At 33.5% G+C, this 19,267-nt stretch overlaps 3 protein-coding genes across 3 annotated transcripts; 1 reads left to right on the top strand and 2 right to left on the bottom strand.

Annotated features, from left to right (window-relative positions):
* Positions 1 to 502: 502 nt before the first annotated feature.
* LOC140960742 (mannan endo-1,4-beta-mannosidase 6) lies at positions 503 to 2,430 on the bottom strand. The gene is made up of 5 exons (XM_073418998.1): positions 2,168 to 2,430; positions 1,892 to 2,086; positions 1,471 to 1,593; positions 1,099 to 1,310; positions 503 to 1,013 (listed from the first exon to the last, which is right to left on the bottom strand). Exons 1-5 carry the CDS (start codon positions 2,426 to 2,428, stop codon positions 587 to 589), a joined length of 1,218 nt encoding a protein of 405 aa, XP_073275099.1. The 5' UTR covers positions 2,429 to 2,430; the 3' UTR covers positions 503 to 586.
* A 3,534-nt stretch (positions 2,431 to 5,964) lies between these two features.
* LOC140971034 (probable LRR receptor-like serine/threonine-protein kinase At1g06840) lies at positions 5,965 to 14,548 on the top strand. Its single transcript, XM_073433078.1, has 20 exons — positions 5,965 to 6,207; positions 6,294 to 6,441; positions 6,634 to 6,705; positions 6,836 to 6,907; positions 7,302 to 7,445; positions 7,533 to 7,604; positions 7,695 to 7,766; positions 7,847 to 7,921; positions 8,542 to 8,610; positions 10,223 to 10,291; positions 10,366 to 10,437; positions 10,544 to 10,630; positions 10,857 to 10,925; positions 11,317 to 11,849; positions 12,013 to 12,174; positions 12,361 to 12,644; positions 12,750 to 12,801; positions 12,967 to 13,217; positions 13,582 to 13,716; positions 13,870 to 14,548. Exons 1-20 carry the CDS (start codon positions 6,099 to 6,101, stop codon positions 14,221 to 14,223), a joined length of 2,901 nt encoding a protein of 966 aa, XP_073289179.1. The 5' UTR covers positions 5,965 to 6,098; the 3' UTR covers positions 14,224 to 14,548.
* Positions 14,549 to 14,814: 266 nt separating this feature from the next.
* LOC140960732 (uncharacterized) lies at positions 14,815 to 17,527 on the bottom strand. Its single transcript, XM_073418985.1, has 10 exons — positions 17,345 to 17,527; positions 17,205 to 17,256; positions 17,047 to 17,091; positions 16,877 to 16,937; positions 16,739 to 16,784; positions 16,519 to 16,617; positions 16,304 to 16,372; positions 15,915 to 16,209; positions 15,696 to 15,829; positions 14,815 to 15,581 (listed from the first exon to the last, which is right to left on the bottom strand). Exons 1-10 carry the CDS (start codon positions 17,486 to 17,488, stop codon positions 14,898 to 14,900), a joined length of 1,629 nt encoding a protein of 542 aa, XP_073275086.1. The 5' UTR covers positions 17,489 to 17,527; the 3' UTR covers positions 14,815 to 14,897.
* Positions 17,528 to 19,267: the final 1,740 nt, after the last annotated feature.

The following is a 19,267-nucleotide window of genomic DNA, read 5'->3' as shown; positions in this document are numbered from 1 at the left end:
CTTACGCACATTAATTTTTCCCACCTAAAAAAAATATTTTTATAAACCTAAAAAAATATTTAAAATTACATATTTTTAAGTTTTATTGGTAATACAAATACAAAGTTCAAAAATAATCTTCCCAGAAAATATAATTACTTATTTATGTTTAAATGGTAATAGAATAGTTTTTCAATTTCAAACTTATTATTTTTTAATTCGACAAAATTATTTTTATTTATTCAAGGGCAATAATTAATTATTACAATGGGTTTGTAAGGCAAAACAAAAATTACTTTGGATTTTCACAAAAAACAAAATTTTTTAGTGTATTTAAAAAAAAATTTAGTGATTTTTATTATAATAATTTTCTCCATACGTTATAAACACGCTTCTATGTATTTTATTCGATTATTTAATAATATGTAAACATATATATATATATATATATATATTTATTGAATTTTGTTATGTTTTTCACCAACCGATAGTTGTGCTCACCAATTATGTGAAATTCACTCACATATACGTGCGCGCACATTTATATTTGATATATCAAATAAAACATTTGTAAATTGTAATTGCCCACATGCATGCATAAATTTAATCATCCCTCCCGCTGCATATATATATGATCGTGCCTTCTATGGCATCCCCATCGGCATTTCCAGGAGCACAAGGAATTGAAGGTCTTCAACCTGGTGGACTGAATAGATATGATATTCGAAGTTGAAGGGGACTTGGAAAGAACAACTGCATATCCATCGTCCATGTAATCCGTTCCCTCCGGAAACAGCTGCCACAAAAGGCTTCCTCCGCCACCACCCCCCTTCTTGGAGGAGTTCACCAGTGTCTTGTACACGCTACTAATCAGGGTGTCCCTATAACTTGCATTGTAGCCTGGATCTTTTGTCGACACTCCAAACTCGGAGAAAAGGACCGGCATGCCTAGGAAGGTCTCAGCATCATCGATGTGAGATTGCATCCAAGATTTTGTAAATTCGATGTGTGCATCAGTTATTGACTGAGAAATCCTTGATCATGCAATAGAAATAATATATTAATTCAAAAATTAATGCATACTTCATTACTTTGTTTATTGTTTGGAAAAACTCTTACCAAGAATCTGGATAGATGTGAACAGAAGCAAAATCAACCCCAAGAACTTGATGATTGCGGATGAAGTCGGTGCCAACTTGTTGAGCATAGGTATTTGGGTTGTTTTGAACCTTATGAGGTGTCGATGGACCGTAGAACCCTTCGAGTCCAATCTCTACCAAATGCTTTGGATCAATGCTTTTCACATACACTGTCATTTCTTCTATCCAACTCTATAATCAACTTTTAATCAAAAATGTTATATATATACCTGGGAGGCATGCGTATAACTAAATGGAAGGATCAACAACACACAATTTCATTATGAATTGCCAATATCATGCATGCTTCAACAGATTACTCATAACAATTAGTACAAAACTGAAACTAGACCTGCAACTTATTTCCTGAGGGGTCTGATTCACACCGCGGTTCGTTCATCAGTTCCCAAGCAAATATAGTAGGATCATCCTTGTACGTTATGTTGGTTATGGTATTTACTCTGTTTAGAACTGCCTGTACATACATATATATATACTAGTTACTATGCACGCGATGCATGTGTGTACAATATTTTTTATTATTATCGATGGACTAAAACGAAATTTGACAAATTATGGAGGGACTAAATTGATATTTGAATTGTTGAAATAAAAATAAAAGTGTGTGTTGAAATTAAAAAAAAAACAACAGTGTACTATTGATTTCATATAAAGGTAAAATTGGAAAAAAAAATTGTNTATATAAGAGCGGAGGAGCTAGAGCCAACGAAAGACGGGAACAACAATATAATTCTTTCATGCACTTTAATTACCTTAACATGGGATTTGTAATAGCTTCTGACAGTTGGATGGGAAAAGAAGTCATCGTCGGAAGTCAAATTGAGGCCAGCTGCATGACCCCATTTCACATACTGCGGTTTTCCACCGTATGCTTCCCAGTTGTTAACTAAGGATAATATCAGTCTTATCTTATACTTCTTTGCCTCACTTATAACAAAATCCAAGCCCTGTAATAGTTAGTTACTGAAGAATCAAATACAGAAACATCGTTATACGAATACAGAAATTAAAAATGATGATCGGGTCACCTTGAAAACTTGCTCGTCATAAATAGATGGGGACTTCTGAAGAGCTCTCCATTGGCCATCATTGAAAGCCCAGGTCCTGCACACCGATAGTCCAACAGATGAGGCCTGTTGAAATACCTCACTCACCTTTCCTCTAGTTGATTCATCCGCTGAAAAAACCATTAACCAGTAAGTGTTGAATCCATTAACATAAAATGGTTTCCCATCAACCGTGAATTGGTTCCCGTTTCTCTGCACCATACTCCATGCATCTTCATGCATATCACATANATATATAATCAAGCAGAAACTATACGAAACTTGGGATACCAACCCAGGGTCTGTAATGCCACAATAGGATGATAAAACGTTCCCTGCACTACTGAATTCCTCCATAATTAGCTCGGCATCAACATGTTGAAATATTGAGTAACTAAGAAGCATTGAGAGAATGAAGAACACTGGATAAATGGATTTATCGAGCGGACTATATCTAAACTCCATCGTTTTTACAAATATTTGGTGCCAGCCCATTGAACTTAACTCAAGCTAGCAACAAATAAATATAATTGGGAAGAAACTTCAGGATTCATAGATGCTTAAGATAGAGAATTGAGTTGAGTTACCTTCAAAGCAAAGATGACGTACCCCACGTCCTCACCAAATTTCTTCTCTTCCAAACACAGAAATGAATGTGGATATACATGTCACGCTCTCATTATAGAAGATGGTATCGGCGAAACATATTCCCATAAATTTCTAATAAAACTTTCAAAGCACATTAAACTCATAATACAGAAACGTGCAAAACCAGTCTTTCACTTCATCAAAACAAAAGCATCTCCTGTTACAAATGAAATACGTTCCAAATAATTACTTGGGAACTTCTCTTTTCAAAAACAAGATATATCATCAAAAGTTCAAAACCATAATAAAATAACACAAGTGAGACCTGAGACGAGACACAAGACGTTGTATATGGAATGGGGCTAGCCCGGTCTAGCCTACACATATATAGGTACGCCCTGGAAGGGTGTGTTGAGTTTCATTCTCAACTTGGATAGATGTTAGCTCAGCTAGTCAACATAAACCTATCACTATCTTAATTAACATCCCATGCATTCTCCAATATATATTTCTGGAGGTCGGGGTACTACTTGGTATATTTTAGTCTGTATAATTGATTAATCTAGCTAGTAATGGTCTTGGATTACATAGAAGAGGTGATTAATCTAGCCAGCCACACTTGAAATTTTGGTAAAAATCCATTAAGTTCTGAGAAATTTTCGATTTTTTGCACTTGGAAATTTATAATACATTAGGGTACCGTTTGGTTCATGGTATGAGATATATAGTATGGAGATAACTAATATTTTGTAATAATAAAATAAATAGAAAATGATAGTTAATATAGTGTTTGATTTAATTGATTTGATTGATTAAATTTGAGATAATATGATATTACCATTTTGTCATGGTTGAAAATATTAATGGAATATTAATAATATTATTTATTAAGTGTAATATCGTAATTTTATATTATTGATTTGATTGATGTGAGATAAATTATCACGGATTTGATTGATGTGAAATAAATAGTTAATAATTTGATTGATCGAGATAAATAATACTTGTACAAAACAAGTGATATGATAGGACTATTTATATTAATACTTATAAGTACTTGAACCAAACAGTATCTAGATAGATAAATTTCAAGAAATTAAAGTAGGTTGATTTGAGATGAGTACATCCACTTATCGCATAGTTTTGTCATCCATTATTAGTCTTCATATACATGCACACACACACATAAAATAATGTAACATCTTTTTGTTAAATTTTTCGTCATTTTTAGTTTTGTGATTACTTATAATAATTTTTTAAATAGTAAGAGTTGTATAATTATTTAAAATTTCAAAAATTAGGATAAAAGATAAAGAAATATTTTAGTAATTTTAAAAATTATGGAAAGTAGATATGGTAGTTGTAAAGGAATGTATAAACCTACCGAAATATATTTTTATTAAATAAAAATATTTTTTATATGGTACTTTTGGTATTTTCAAAATATCATGACACAAATTTAGTTATTATAAGCTCATTAACCTTAATAATAATAATAATAATAATAATAATAATAATAATAATAATAATAATAATAATAATAATAATAATAATAATAATAATATATGGTATAGTATAGTATATTGTATATATGTCGGAGACATATAGTATATTATCAATTACTATTGGTACATAGAGAACAAGGTGGATTAATGACCTGTGCAGCTAAGGAGTTAACCATTTCCCCAGAGACTAAATCGATATTGAAAACTGGAATATAATCACAAAAAACTTCATATTATAATTTGCAATGAGAGGACGCCTCGCTCATTTTATGTATGTCGTTTTTTTTTTTTTTTTTAACCTCGTGTGGCTATTTTAATGCATAAATTATTCCAAGAACTGTCAGAATTCCCCCATTTTGTTGGTGAATTCTATGATATATTGGCGAATTCTGTCGGGATTTCCTTTTTTCTTTTTCAGGTGGCAAATTCGGGTTTCTTTTTTTTTATTTTTATTTTTTTACAGAAGAAGAAGCAATGCTGTTGCATTTTTGGTCGTGCGGTACGTACGTGCTAGTACTTGATCACCTTAGTCGAAACTTGCAGTAATTAACTGTCTATTGGAATATTATACCTAGGACTTGGATGATATGGACAAAAAAGCTAGTCCAAAAAAACAGTCTCCTTGCTTCCTGATTTTATCAAAATAGAAGAAACCAGTCCAATAACATAATAATTAACACTAATTTAATGCTACCGTAAGTTGACATTTAATTGTGGAGAGAAAATTATTGGAGATGATTATGAATATCCAAGTAATTATTCAAACGCTCGTAATTAATAAATTTAATATATCATTAATTAATTACATAAATATAACATTCCGATGATGATATCAATCAATATAATACAAGTGTGTCATTAAATTAGTACTAATCAAATGTGCACTGATTACTTAATTGAACAATTAAATAAAGAGGAGTGTGGGCAGCACCAAAAAATAAAAATAAAATAAATTGACTTATAAACTCTCTAGTACTAAATGTTAGTCATCACCTCAACAAACAATGATGGGATAACTAATCCATGTACTCAGCAAAATGATTAATTATTAATTCATTATTCTTTATTTCGAGAAAAGTCAATCCTACGATAAATATATGAATTAAAAATAAGGTTTTCTCTTTCGTTTTGTTCCAAGAAATAAATAAATAAAATGGGATTATATATATATAATATAATAAACCCATCGACAAACTTATTAATGGTCAGCCGTAGCAGTTGTCAAACACCTTTGGACTTGGTAATTCATGAGTATATACTAATCATGCAGAAGTCATTAAATTTGAACGATGCTTAATACTTACGCCTCAGGAAACCTTCAACTTTTTATTATTTTTTTGGTGATAAGACTGTTTTCATTAATTAAATCGCCAAGTTGTTGGAGAATATATTTTGGTAATTGCCGAACTGAATCGGGAGTCAATTGTCGTTTCCTTGGATGGAAGCAATTGTTGATCCAGTACTTCTGTTTGTTTGTTTGTTTTTCTTCTCTGTTATCTGCATAAGCACCAAATTACCTTTTCACATTCGACACACTTTTAACAATTGTTTATTATTTATAATAATTTATTTCCTCAAATCTTTTGACTAGCTCCCCAAGTCCCACTGGCAAATATACATGCATATATATATATATATAATGTCAACACCCGAATAGCAACTTGGACATGTTTATCGCTTATATGCAATATTCCTAGCTACCACTTGGACTTCAATATAAAAATCTGACTAGGAAATAAAAATAACTCGTATCGTTTGTTCTTTTTTCATCAATCACAATGAAGTAGAATTCCGTTTTCAGATTGTGTGAGCATAGAGTTATGCGAATGGATGAGAAAACAGTATGGGTTGTGGGGATATTTCTTACTATCTCATTATGTTGGTGGTCTTCTCCACTTGCCTATGGGCAAGTTACTGATCCAAATGAAGGTTATGATTTGTTTTGCTCTGATTGTCTTTGCCATTCTATTCTAGTTAGTTTCATGTAAAATAAGCCTGCCTCTGATCCGCTGCAGTGACTGCGTTACTGGGAGTTCGTCGTAAACTGAACGACCACTTCAAGTATCTAAATTGGAGCCAGAAGCACGATCCATGTAACTCACATTGGACTGGAGTGAAATGCTTTCTTAATCAAACTGATGGTTTCATGCACGTCCAAGAACTGTACGTGGTTAATTTTATTTTCTTCTTGATTTTTAATCCCTTTAATTAGTTACTATATATATATATATATATCAACTCTGAAAGTGTTCTACTTTCAAGGATCTCTTGTAACAATTTTCACGTTACTGCTTAACTATAACGGGTTTAAAATGTTAAATTAACCCTCTGATCTCCCGAATATGTAACTTTCAGGCGCTTGATGAGATTGAATCTCTCTGGAAGATTAGCTCCAGAGCTTGGGCTTCTATCGAATACAAAAATTTTGTTAGCCCGTTTAATTACCACTTGTATTTGTTTGTTTTATGTTCTTAATAAATTCTTTGTGCCTAGCTAGCACAGTTCACTCATCAGTGCTAAATTCATTGACATTAGAAGTGATGTTTGCATGTACCAGGGACTTCATGTGGAACAATATTAGTGGAAGCATACCAAAGGAGATTGGCAATATTAAGTCATTACAGCTCCTGTATGTTTGATTTCAAATTTCATGTATCTTTGATTGTCCATCCTTCAGTAAAAAATTAAAAATGAACTCCCAAAACTTAAAGCTAGCAACCCGGCCAATTGTTCTCCAGTTTACAATACACAAGAATTAAAGAACCAACCACGCTCTGATTCCTGCCCCTGCCCCAGAAAGAAAATTTTTAAAAAGGATATTGTAGATGAGACCATGATAATTTGAAACTACGCAAGCAAGCTCCTCTTCACATCTTTTAGACGTCGATCCAGCCAAAACAGTACTATTATGAATTCGATATGCGTGTTTCCGTGGCTTTCTTAATTATTATGAATCACATTTTATTGCATTTTATTTTATTTTTAGCCCAAGAGACATGATACAACTAATGTCTGCATTTTAGGCTTCTAAGTGGGAATCAAATATCTGGTCCTTTACCGGATGAACTTGGTTATCTTCCCAACTTGACAAAGTTTCAGTTAGACTTGAACTTTATATCTGGACCAATCCCCAAGTCATTTGCAAAATTGGACAAAGTTCAGCATTTGTAAGTATATTTTCTTATTCAACTTAGAGGATGTGATTTTATAACATGCCTACTCTCCACACTCACCGCTATAGGTGACTTGTTTAGCCACATGAACGACAATAATTTCAGCGGTCAGCTTCCACAAGAGCTTTCTACGCTTCCTCTACTAAGACACGTGTAAGCCCTTGACACATTTCATCCATGCTATCCATATATATCATTAGATATATGCTCACAGATTGATTTTATGGGTTATGATGTTGACAGCCTACTAGATAATAACAATCTATCTGGGTATCTTCCGCCGCAGTTTGCACTAATGCGTAGCCTCACGATTCTGTATGTCATCTTCTTCTTCTGATATACAGAGCAGCATGACCTAATTAATTTCTTATTGACTTCAATTTATTTTATTGCAGTCAACTTGATAATAACAACTTTGCTGGAAGCGTGATTCCAGATTCTTATAGCAACATGACCAAGCTCAGGAAGTTGTATGTCCTTTCCTTCTAAAAAAAAAAAACAAATCATTATCATGCAATTTTTTGATGAAGTCTTCTCCTCCATGATGATAACAACCATCATGCCCTTATGTATGCTTGCATCACTAGCTCGTTCATTCTGAATGTAGTAGTTATTTTGCTATTCTTATACATGGAAAATTTCATTATACGTTTTAGTCTCAAATCTTTCAAATTTTTTGTAGTTTTAGTCATTTTATTTGCAATTTTAGTCTTTTTTAAATCTGGGAGTGCTATCATAGTGTCAAACACATCAACAATAGTCAGTGTCATATTAGCACTCCCACAAAAAAATGACTAAAATTGCACACACAAAAAAAAAAAACAAATATAGCAGACTAAGACTAATTTTTGATTACTTAAATGACAAAAATCACAATGAAGCAAACATAAAATTATAAAATTTCCTTTTGATACAGGTGAGTTTGCAAATAGATCATTATATATATTTATTTCTTAATATATAAAAACCTATAAACCGGAATCAATGCATTCTTGAAGTGGAGCAAACCAATCTCTACTTGCCAAGGTTATACAATATTATTACCCGGCCTCACTGAAATGGGCTTGTTAATTTCATTTCATTTTAACAGGAGTCTAAGGAACTGTAGTCTGCAAGGAACAATACCTGATCTTACCGCCATGAGAAATCTTCTTTACTTGTATGTCTGTAAGTTTCCCTTAGAAATATTACTTTTGAATAGAAGTCTTTGTATTTGCTGCATGCATGGAGTCATAAAGATTTATGTCTTGTTGGGTACCAATACAGTATAATAAACTAAGGCTTCAAAACTATGATGAAATTGTAATATATACTTGGTAAGAATTAAGAAAGAAACTAAATGCATATGGCACATTAAATAAGAATTTGACATTAGCCTTCGCGCCATATGAATGAAAGTGCAATCGTCTTGTGTTTCTGAAAGACCAAGAAATTCGCTTTACACCAATATAATATGCATCTCGTTGTGTTTTTCCTGTTATCAATTGATCTATCCTAGTCACTATTAATGTAGCCAATTAGGTTGTTTACATTTTCTTTAGCACATTTGATGTCATCTACTCTTGTTCCTTGCATATAACGTACTATTTAAATTGGTCTTTGTTGGTGATTTGTCGAAGATGTACACCCCAACATTGACGGCTATATCTCAAAAGGTGTTGAGTGGATAAATTTCTGGTCATTTCAACAATTGTTTGATATCTTTCTTTTTAGCTGTACAATGTTACTGAGGTGTACAGAGTGTTTTCAACTATTTCCAGTTCCTTTCTCATTGCGATAATTTTCCAGTATCAGTTCTAATTGTTTTGAGCTGAAAATCGCTACGCCGTTCAATCATATTTTTTTTCTTTTGAATCGGACAGATACCACAAAAAATTACTATTTTCTTCATGTAGGTCATCTTTCTAATTTTTGTGCTCTAGAAAATTAGCCTTCACTTAAAAAGTCTGTTCCAAGTTTTGATTGGTAAATCAGCTTATTCATTTCACGTGTGCTTCTAAAAACTCATGAATTCATGTAAACAACTCTTAAATCTTGCTGATAAACTCTTCAACACTTTTTCTACAATCTTTCTATCTTCTTCAATATGACCATACTATCAAATTTGATTGATCACTATAGATATTCTAGAAAAGAATTTTTGTGCATGTTTTTCCTTTTATGGCAAGATTACAAAATCTCGTCAAACTGAAGTAACCTTTTCGTAGCCTCCAAAATGTTTCTTCAGAGATTTTCCAAGCACTTTGTGAAGTTTTGACGTGCATAATTGGGGGAAGAATCTCAATTTTGGTCTTGAAAATGTCTATTTCTCATTTTTAATCATAAAATTTTTTAATTCCAATATTTAATCAAGTAAGTTGCACTTATTTTCACTCTTAGTCATTTTTCACCTGAATGTCTATGTGGTGTCGAACATGTCCACATTGGCAACACGTAGTGTTCCCAAGATGATAACTTCATAAGTTTGCAAGTCATACGTTACATATTTGTCCACCATGAATAAGCCGACTTAGACTACCACATGTCGAAGAAATTTTATACATACCATGATTTAACCGAATTGGAGCATTGTGGCAGAGTGTCTTTTTCAATCTCAAATATTAATTTGATTGGATAAGATTACCAGTTCTTCAAATTATTGAAAATCTTTACCATCTTATAAGAAAAAACACGAAAACCTCAATTTTTTATTTCTATTAAAATTCAAGATAATTGGTCATATGATCTATAGTCCCTTTTGTGCCTCTAGTTTAATGGTGTTTATTTTACAGGGATCTTAGCATTAATAAACTTACTGGAGAGATACCCTCAAAGAGGCTATCGGATGGTATCACTACCATGTGAGTAACTCCAAAATGCTCCCTCTTGATGTGAGTGACTAGCTAATTTGTGACACAACCTTTTATATTTTCAGTATTCTGTCGAAGAACGAGCTTAATGGGTCGATTTCTTCCAATTTATCTGGGTTTTCCAATCTCCAGAAATTGTAAGGAAATTATCTACTATGATTGATCTCCCTAAAGTATGTATGTAGTATTCATTTTCAAATGATGTTTATTCACATTATCTCTGATCATCTTGTTTTAATATAGGTATCTGGATCACAATTCATTGAGTGGATCTCTGCCAACCACTATTTGGAAGAATATAACCTTCAGTTCAGAAACAAGACTTGATATGTATGGCAAAAACCTTTCTGAGTCTTTAATTTCAACGTGGTTAATTGAAAACTTTGACATGGTATATATGTATGTGTTGAATTCTAGCCCCAAATGAGTTGTGTCATGCCCATTTATTCATCTAGACAGTCACTCTCTTAAGTTTCACCATCTCTAAGGTTTCCCTGCTGCTACATAAAAAATGCTACATTAACCTTATCTAGTTTTAATTTGTTGTTTCTTGCAGAAATTTTGAAGATAATTTACTGTCCGATATTTCAGGCATCCTCGATGTTCCTTCAAACGTTACACTTCGGTATGTCTAATTCGTGCTCAAATATTTATGTTACGTGAGGATCAGTTCCTCCTATGAACAGTAATTGCATTATATTTTATGGGCAAGGGTACGGAGCAATATCATAACTCTTAGCTCGACTAAACCAAGACAACATTTTTACCCAACAGATATAACATTGTTTTCCAAATATGTAATTTTTTCTAACTACAATTTAACTTGGGTGGATAACCACCTACACCTACCATATTGCGAAGCTTAGTAGTTTAACTGATCAGTTGTTAAGCCAACTTGACTGTCTCAAGTTTCTCCTTGAACAAATTTCATTTGAAATTAGAGGATAGCTCAAAATTTGGTATGTTAGTTTTTTTCCCTATTTCTTTTGACTGATGACTCCACAATCAAATTTTAGGCTTAATGGAAATCCTGTTTGTGATATTGCAAACAAACAAAACATCAGCCTGTTTTGTGGACCTGGTTATGGAACTGATGCAAAGACAGAGTACTTGAAGAAGCCAGTGTTAACTTGTAAACCCGAGGATTGTCCCAATTACTATAAACATGCACCAACTTTACCAAATAAATGCTTCTGTGCAGCACCTTTCGGTGTCGAACTACGACTCAGAAGTCCTAGCATATCCATTTTCCTTCCATATCGTGAACAATTTCATTACTTCATAGCATCTAATGTGTATCCAAAACCAAATCAATCATTGCATATGTACCAGCTTTATGTTGACTCCGTCCAGTGGGAACCAGGTCCAAGGCTAAAAATTTCCCTGCTCTTCTTTCCCGAGGACACCAATGATTCTAATATATATGCCTTTAGTTCAGCTGAGATTCTAGCAATAGCAGAGACATTTGCGACCTTCAACATACCGGGAAACGACACATTCGGCCCTTATGATTTACTTGGTTTCACTGCCGAGGGTCCTTATTCTGATGGTAAGTAGTTTTTGAAAGTTAAAGCATTTTTTATTTACCTTGGTTGTGTGACTTCAGAATCAACATAACTAACTGAAAAGGCGAGGGGTGACAATTTAGATTTTCTGCAACCTGACCATATATTTTCAATATTTTGATATACTGATAACTCTTTGGAGTACAGTGTTACTTCCTTCTCTTAGCCGTGGGGGCCTACGTAAAGGAGTGTTGGCTGGAATTGTGGTGGGATCTATATTGGGTGCAAGTGTCGTGCTTGTGGGCATACTGCTTGTCTATCGAAAACTGCATCCTAGGATGCAAGTCGAAGTTGGCAAAAAGGAACCAAGTGAGTCTACTTTTACCTTCGTTACAACCATATTCCCTCCAACATTTGCGGCTACTATTATGATCCTTTAAAATGAGCAGTATTAGTTCTGGATTTTAGGAAGTCCCAAGTTCTCAATGAAACTGCAATGCTCCTTGTTCCAGTTCATCTTAAACACCTGGAAACATAATTAATATTTGTATGCAGATCCAAAACTTCCAATGAAAATGGATGGAATTAAGGCGTTTAGTTTCGAGGATTTGCAAATGGCAACAAACAGTTTTAGCGTTAGTGCTCAAATTGGTCAAGGAGGGTACGGAAAGGTCTACAAAGGGGCTTTAGCAGATAGTGGAGTTGTGGCAATAAAGCGTGCACAACAAGGTTCCTTACAAGGTGATAAAGAATTTTACACTGAAATCGAAATGCTTTCACGATTACATCATCGGAACCTGGTTTCACTGGTTGGATATTGCGATGAAAAAGAAGAGCAGGTAAGTCTCAATATCACCGCCATTCGGTCCAATATATATATATCTTGGTACACTCTCAGTTTACACATATCATGATACATATTCTGAGTCTGTTGTCCTTTTCAGATGTTAGTGTATGAGTTCATGCCCAATGGCTCGTTACATGACCTACTATCTGGTAACTGATTTTTGGTACACTTGGTTGGTTGTCTTTAGTGCTTTTCATCTTGCGTTTTGATGTTTTAACCATAGTATGTATAAAAAAATTCAGACGAGAATGAGTAATTATCATGTATGAAATTTCTTGAAAGTTGTTGTAGTTAATTAATTGTTTTGTTAACAGCTAAATACAGAACACCTCTCGGTTTTGGGACAAGATTGCACATTGCTTTAGGTGCTTCCAGGGGCATTCTATACCTTCATACGGAAGCTGATCCACCTATTATTCACCGTGATATCAAGGCAAACAATATACTGTTGGATTCCAAATTGACTGCCAAAGTATCTGATTTCGGGATTTCAAGGCTTGCGCCTGAATCAGGTGCTGAAGGAGATCCAACTGCACATGTATCCACCAACGTTAAAGGAACGCCAGTAAGACAAATAGACAAACAATTTCCGGATTCGACTTAACTTTCGAAATTCTCAAATACATAATTGTGAAACAAAAAACCCCGGTAACCATAGTACATTTCAGAAATCATAAATTCAAGATATTGTAGAACAAATGCTTCTTTTCAACAATATTATATTTTAATAACATGTGATTGGCTCTTGATTTTAGAAGTAAGTTTACACGTATTGGGTAGAACAAATTATGGAGCAATTTTGTTTTACTGGAGTGATGTTCCTGTAGAATCTCATGTCTTGAGGCTTTGATAATTGTCGTACGCTTAAAAGATGCATTAGTTCACAACTCTAGATGATGCCATAGAAAAACTGAAGTTTGACGTTGCAGGGTTATGTGGATCCAGAATACTTCCTGACCCACAAGTTGACGGAGAAAAGCGATGTATATAGCCTTGGAATTGTATTCCTGGAGCTCTTAACAGGGATGCAGCCTATATCTCATGGAAGAAACATTGTCAGAGAGGTACCAAAGCCTTTATTTATGCTGTTATTAGTTGTTGTCCATCCATAACACTTCCAGGAAATGAGGGAGAGAAGTTGGAATACCTAAACATGTATATTTTTTAACCAAGGATTTGATTAGCTTTTTAATAGGTTGCTTACGGTAATTTATCAGGTCAATGCAGCATGTCAAAGTGGGATGATGTTTTCCATAATCGACAGGAGTATGGGGCAATACCCTTCCGAGTGTGTGAAGAAATTCATGGCTTTAGCCCTCCGATGCTCTTTGGATGAGACCAAGGATAGGCCATTAATGCTGGAAATTGTAAGGGAGCTGGAAAATATATTTGCAATGCTTCCGGAATCCGATAGCACGGCCTTGGAATTGAACTTAAATATGTCGAGCTCTGGAACTTCATCTACCTCAATTCCAACCTTGTCAGATCGGAGGAGCACTTATGGCACTATGGATCTGATCCCTGGAAGTGACCTTGTTAGTGGTGTCATTTCTACCATTAAGCCTCGCTGATGCCAGACTTGTTAATCTGTCTGTCCACATGTGTGTATCTATATATCTCGTACATTGATAGACCACATTAGGCTTATCAACTACAAAACTGCCACCGCCTCGAAATGTGTCGTCATTGTCATCAATCATTAAAGTCATCTTTTACTGAAAATTGTCTTGGAAGATGGCATGTTTTGGTTTCCCTCTTGTAACTCGTTAAAGTTTGGATCTTAGGATAGTAAATTTTTTTTGCACTTTTAGTTTTTTCTTGTGAATGTCGACACAGGGCAGGAAACATCAGCAATGTCAGACACCATATCATCAATCAGCAATGTCCGATTCCCTCCATTGTATTACACATATAGTAATGGCTACTAGTGTTTTTTAAATATGGTTGTGATTTGCTACGATGAATGTGTGTAATAATTGCTAAAACATCCAGTGAATTAACGTCAAACAATGCAACTTCGTAACATAAAAGCGATTCTGAGATTGAGGAATGCATTATAGCATGTGTTTCTGAATAAAACTGCATATTGGAACTATGCTGAGAAATGATGGTATATAAATAAATTGCTAACTGGGTATGATGACCCAACGCTCCATAAAACGAGTCCAAGTGCGTGTTTCGTCATTTTTTCAAATTAATTCACCCACCTATACTACTCCCAAGTCTACTACTACTAATTGTAGATTTATAAAATCCTTTGCATCTGCTGCAGCCTTGCTTTCAAAAAGGGAATGTCGAATGTGAATCGGGAGGTTAATGGCGTGCATGTATTCTTGTTAAAAATTATCTCCTCTTTACCCCATACTGATGCACTGCTTTTCTTGCTTCTTGACTGATCAGCATCAACATTCTTTATATTTCTTGTCTGATAATTCTCTAAAGCTAATATTACTGGCCGCCGCGGTTGATCATCTTTGGCAACATCTCTGAAACTATCAGCTGAAGGACGCTTAATGGCTGAACAGGAATCACCACTGATGATAATTTCATTTCTCGGTACCAAACCACATTCTTCTTCTTTTTGTAATTTATTATTCGACTCTTTGAAATATTTGTCAGCTTTGTCTTCTCCCTTATTATTAGTATTATTATTCGTTGTTATTATATCAATATTGTGGCAGCAGGTTGCTAATCTTGGTCGACCATGCCCTTCTTCATCAATTCTTTTACTCATTGTTCTGCGGAAGGGACAACCACCCAATGATGTTCCAAATGCACTGGAATCTGCATGATTAGAAGCCACTGAAAGAATTTCATCATCTCCTCCCAACGCTAGCTTCCTCTTTGCAACCATTTGCGCCACCGGCCCCAATTGTTTCGCAAATGACATCAGACTATTCTTGTAGCTATAATCACCATGCTCGTTCAACTAAATAAGTAGAATTATTTACACAAGAATCAAATCAAAATTCAGCATAATGAAGTTTGTTGGTGCACGCATAAAATTAAAAAAAAAAACATAAACTATTTTGAGAATCCTAACCATCATCAGTGGTTTGGTATAACAGGCAGAATGATCATTAATCTCATTGTGCAAGGCGGGTGATTTCCAAGACAAATATGTGCAACGCCTATCCGTTGCTCCTCCTTCGCGTGAATTGGATACTCTCCTACGACCTACATGCACAAAAATCTTAATGATCTATTAGTATTACAAAATTTAAATAACATGTTGACATCTACTGAATGTACGAACGTTTACCTGTCGAGAAATTTGTTGGGATCTTCCTTTTCTTCTTCCCTTTCTTCTCGGTGCTGCTACATATGACCCGGCCTTCAGAAACAGAGGACATTGTTAAAGTTCCCTTTAAAGCAGAAGACACATCACTACCCGATGTTTTGGCAATGTGACATCTTGTTGAATTCTTTGAATCATGACTCTTCACAGCTTTTCTCATTGATCTTCTTCTCCCCCCCGAAAATTCCAAAACAAAGTTTTCAGGATCTGTTTTAAGAACATGAAAAACCTTCTTAGCTAATTCATGTATTGCGCTGGCCTGCATGTCATAGATATATACACAGATTAGCCTACGCAAAATCGATAAAATATTAATATTAATTGCTGTCAAAAGATTATACACACTAACTTACCTGTCTGAAATATATGGTGGCTGAGGAATTGAAATGCATTGCATTTTTTGGTATCAAAAATGCATCATGCTGCAACATTACATAGCGGGAAACCATTAATAATCAAATGCTCTAAGAACACGATTCATTATATTGAGTATCTTACTATTGATTCAATCAGGGTAATGGAAACTGGAAAATTATATACTTAGGAGGGAAGAAGCCGGCGAATTAACCTCGAATTGTTCAAGGTTTTGGTACATTCCTTCATGGAGTTTAGCCCTCATGGTGCCAAAGTCCATAGGCTCTTTAATGATTTCATAGTAATCCTCAGCCTTATTAAAAAATACATATAATAATTTAGGTTAGTTATTCAGATTATATAATTATTGAATGAAGTTCACATATCTATATCAACATATATACTCTATCACACCAGCTAGGTACTGAACATACCTCATCCGGGTCAACTGGTTCCGCAAATATTTCGTAACTGTCTCTCCTAAATTAAACAAATGAGAAAGACACTTTAAATTTAAGAGAAATATTTCCTCAATGTAGTTACTCCTATGTAAATAAAAAAAAAATAGCAACCTCTGTAGCGTATCAAGAACGAGCTCGAGTATATGCTTGGCTGGCATTGTAGATGATTTACCTGTGAAATGGATACATAAGTGATTTCAAATGGTATGCTAGTTAATAATGTTTTTAATCTGAGTATCACAACTTATCAAAAGTTAGTGTACATGTACATAGAAACCAACCATTTGAAATTGCACCATCAACATCGATTGTACAGCTTCTCCAGTCTGTTGATACAATCATCAAACAAAATTATACTCCACATTTCCATATATATATAGACAAGTTTGTTCGTGTGCATACATATATTGATCAAGTACGGAGGTGCATGGCGACTGACCACATTCGATGGTTGAGAGATTGTGTTCATGACTCTGTGGGTCGTCTCTACCCTGCATTCACAATGTTTATACAGGTATGAATCCAGAGCAAGCACGCAGTATTGCCAATTGTAAATATATACCATGCACGAAAAAGAACCTTCCAAACTTGTTTGCCCAATTTGAAAGTGGAATGAAGAGAAGCAAGTTGGTGGTGATGATCATCATCAAATTTCGGTCTCTTGATTCTGCTTCTCAGGGTTCTTCTCTCTTCCCCATCAACTTCAAGGGACAAGATTTGCATGCTTTCGCTCGATCTCCTCGCCGACCTGTTTTCTTTAGTTTTGCTGCATAAGCCCATATAACCCTACTGTTACGAATAAACTTGGCATAATTGCATTGCAACCAGGAACAAAAGTCAAGAAATTGAAAGAACCAAATATAAATATATTTTGCAGATAGAACATCGATCAATATAATATAAGCTTGTGTGTGTGTGTGTCTACGTGTGCATTGAACTTTATATAGGAAAAACAAGGCAAGAAACCAAATGCAGGAGGATGATTCATGAGAGGCACGTACGTAGGTAGCTCTATAATTTGGACAACAAAGATTCTGAATTTTCAGAAGAGGAATTTGGAGGATGGAATTGATCACCAATATACGTATTTAATACCTCCGGTTAAGAAATTTGTGATCACGTATTTACTACCTCCAATTCTTAATTAATTAGTCCGACCATTTTCTATTTTAAAACCATATTTCGATTAGATTAATGTTCTAGTTAAGAATTGTGTTTCACGTTTAAATTATGATGAATTCCATATTTTTTTAAAAAAAAAACAAATTTAACTAGCCAGAAGCAAGCATTAATACATGTTTGATATAATATATTTTTAAAACCAAATTATAATTATGCCATTTAGTACCCAAACATTTTTCTATGATTAAGTACTTTGGTTTATTTATATTGGCCAATTTATTTTTAGCATTTACTCTTATTGTATAACTTTCAATATTTTTAACAATGACTAATTTGGTTATTAATGTAATACATTAAATATGATTATTGCATTGCATTATCAGTTTCTTCTCTCCATATCACTTGCAGACAGCAGTCTATGTAGAGAGTGATTAGGACAAAAATATAAAAGAAACTATTGTCATCAATAAAGTTTTCCCTGTTTAATTCTTAGGTTATTATATCTTAAAAAGTATTATTTTATATTAGTTCATAGTTTTGATGATTATTTTTATAATTCCTATCCTAATTTATTCATCTTTTTTTAGTTGCTCATTTAGTCATCTTAAATAAACGTTTTTTTATTCATTATTATATATAAATGATAGTTTCACTAATTATTATTTTATGGTAATTATTACTATTATTATAATTCTCAATCTAAATTTTATCATATTAAATAAACATTTTTTCTGTCTTTTTTTTTCTTCATTCAATATATAATATTTTTAATTATTATTGTCATTGCTAATGATAATTGTACATACTATCCATTATATGAGATAGTAATCTTCTTTCATAAAACATTTTAAAGGTTTTTTAATAGGAATTAGGGTAATGGTATAGTGTAAATTGCATAATTAATTGAGGAAGAGGGAAAAAAATTGATTGTTATGATGGTGAAATTCAAACAATCGATTGGTTGAGCATAAATATTTTTAATTATTATTGTCATTTGAGAATTGTAATTATCGTTTGTAATTTTTTTAAAAAAATTAATTTAATTTTATAATCTAACAAGAATTAGGGTGAGAAACTAAAGATAATATATAAATTATGGTAATCGTAAAATGAAAATTTGCATAATTAATTATGATTAATGACCAACTCAAACAAAAAAATAACTATGAATACAACTTTATTGGAAAAAAAATAACAATGAATGGGAAGTTAAAAGGTTGAGAACCATTAATGATAATTTTAAATGGCATTGAATGGGGGTGTTAAAAAATATTATTATTAATCAAATTAGATATAAATGGCATGATTACCACTCCACATTAATTGGTAAAAAAAACAACTATGTTAAGGTTATTTTATCTTTAGCAATTGGAAAATATT

Source organism: Primulina huaijiensis, chromosome 2, assembly GCF_012295235.1.
Source record: "Primulina huaijiensis isolate GDHJ02 chromosome 2, ASM1229523v2, whole genome shotgun sequence".
Lineage (NCBI taxonomy): Eukaryota > Viridiplantae > Streptophyta > Magnoliopsida > Lamiales > Gesneriaceae > Primulina > Primulina huaijiensis.
The sequence above is the reverse complement of the archived record's forward strand: the minus strand, read 5'-3'. Positions and strand labels throughout refer to the sequence as shown.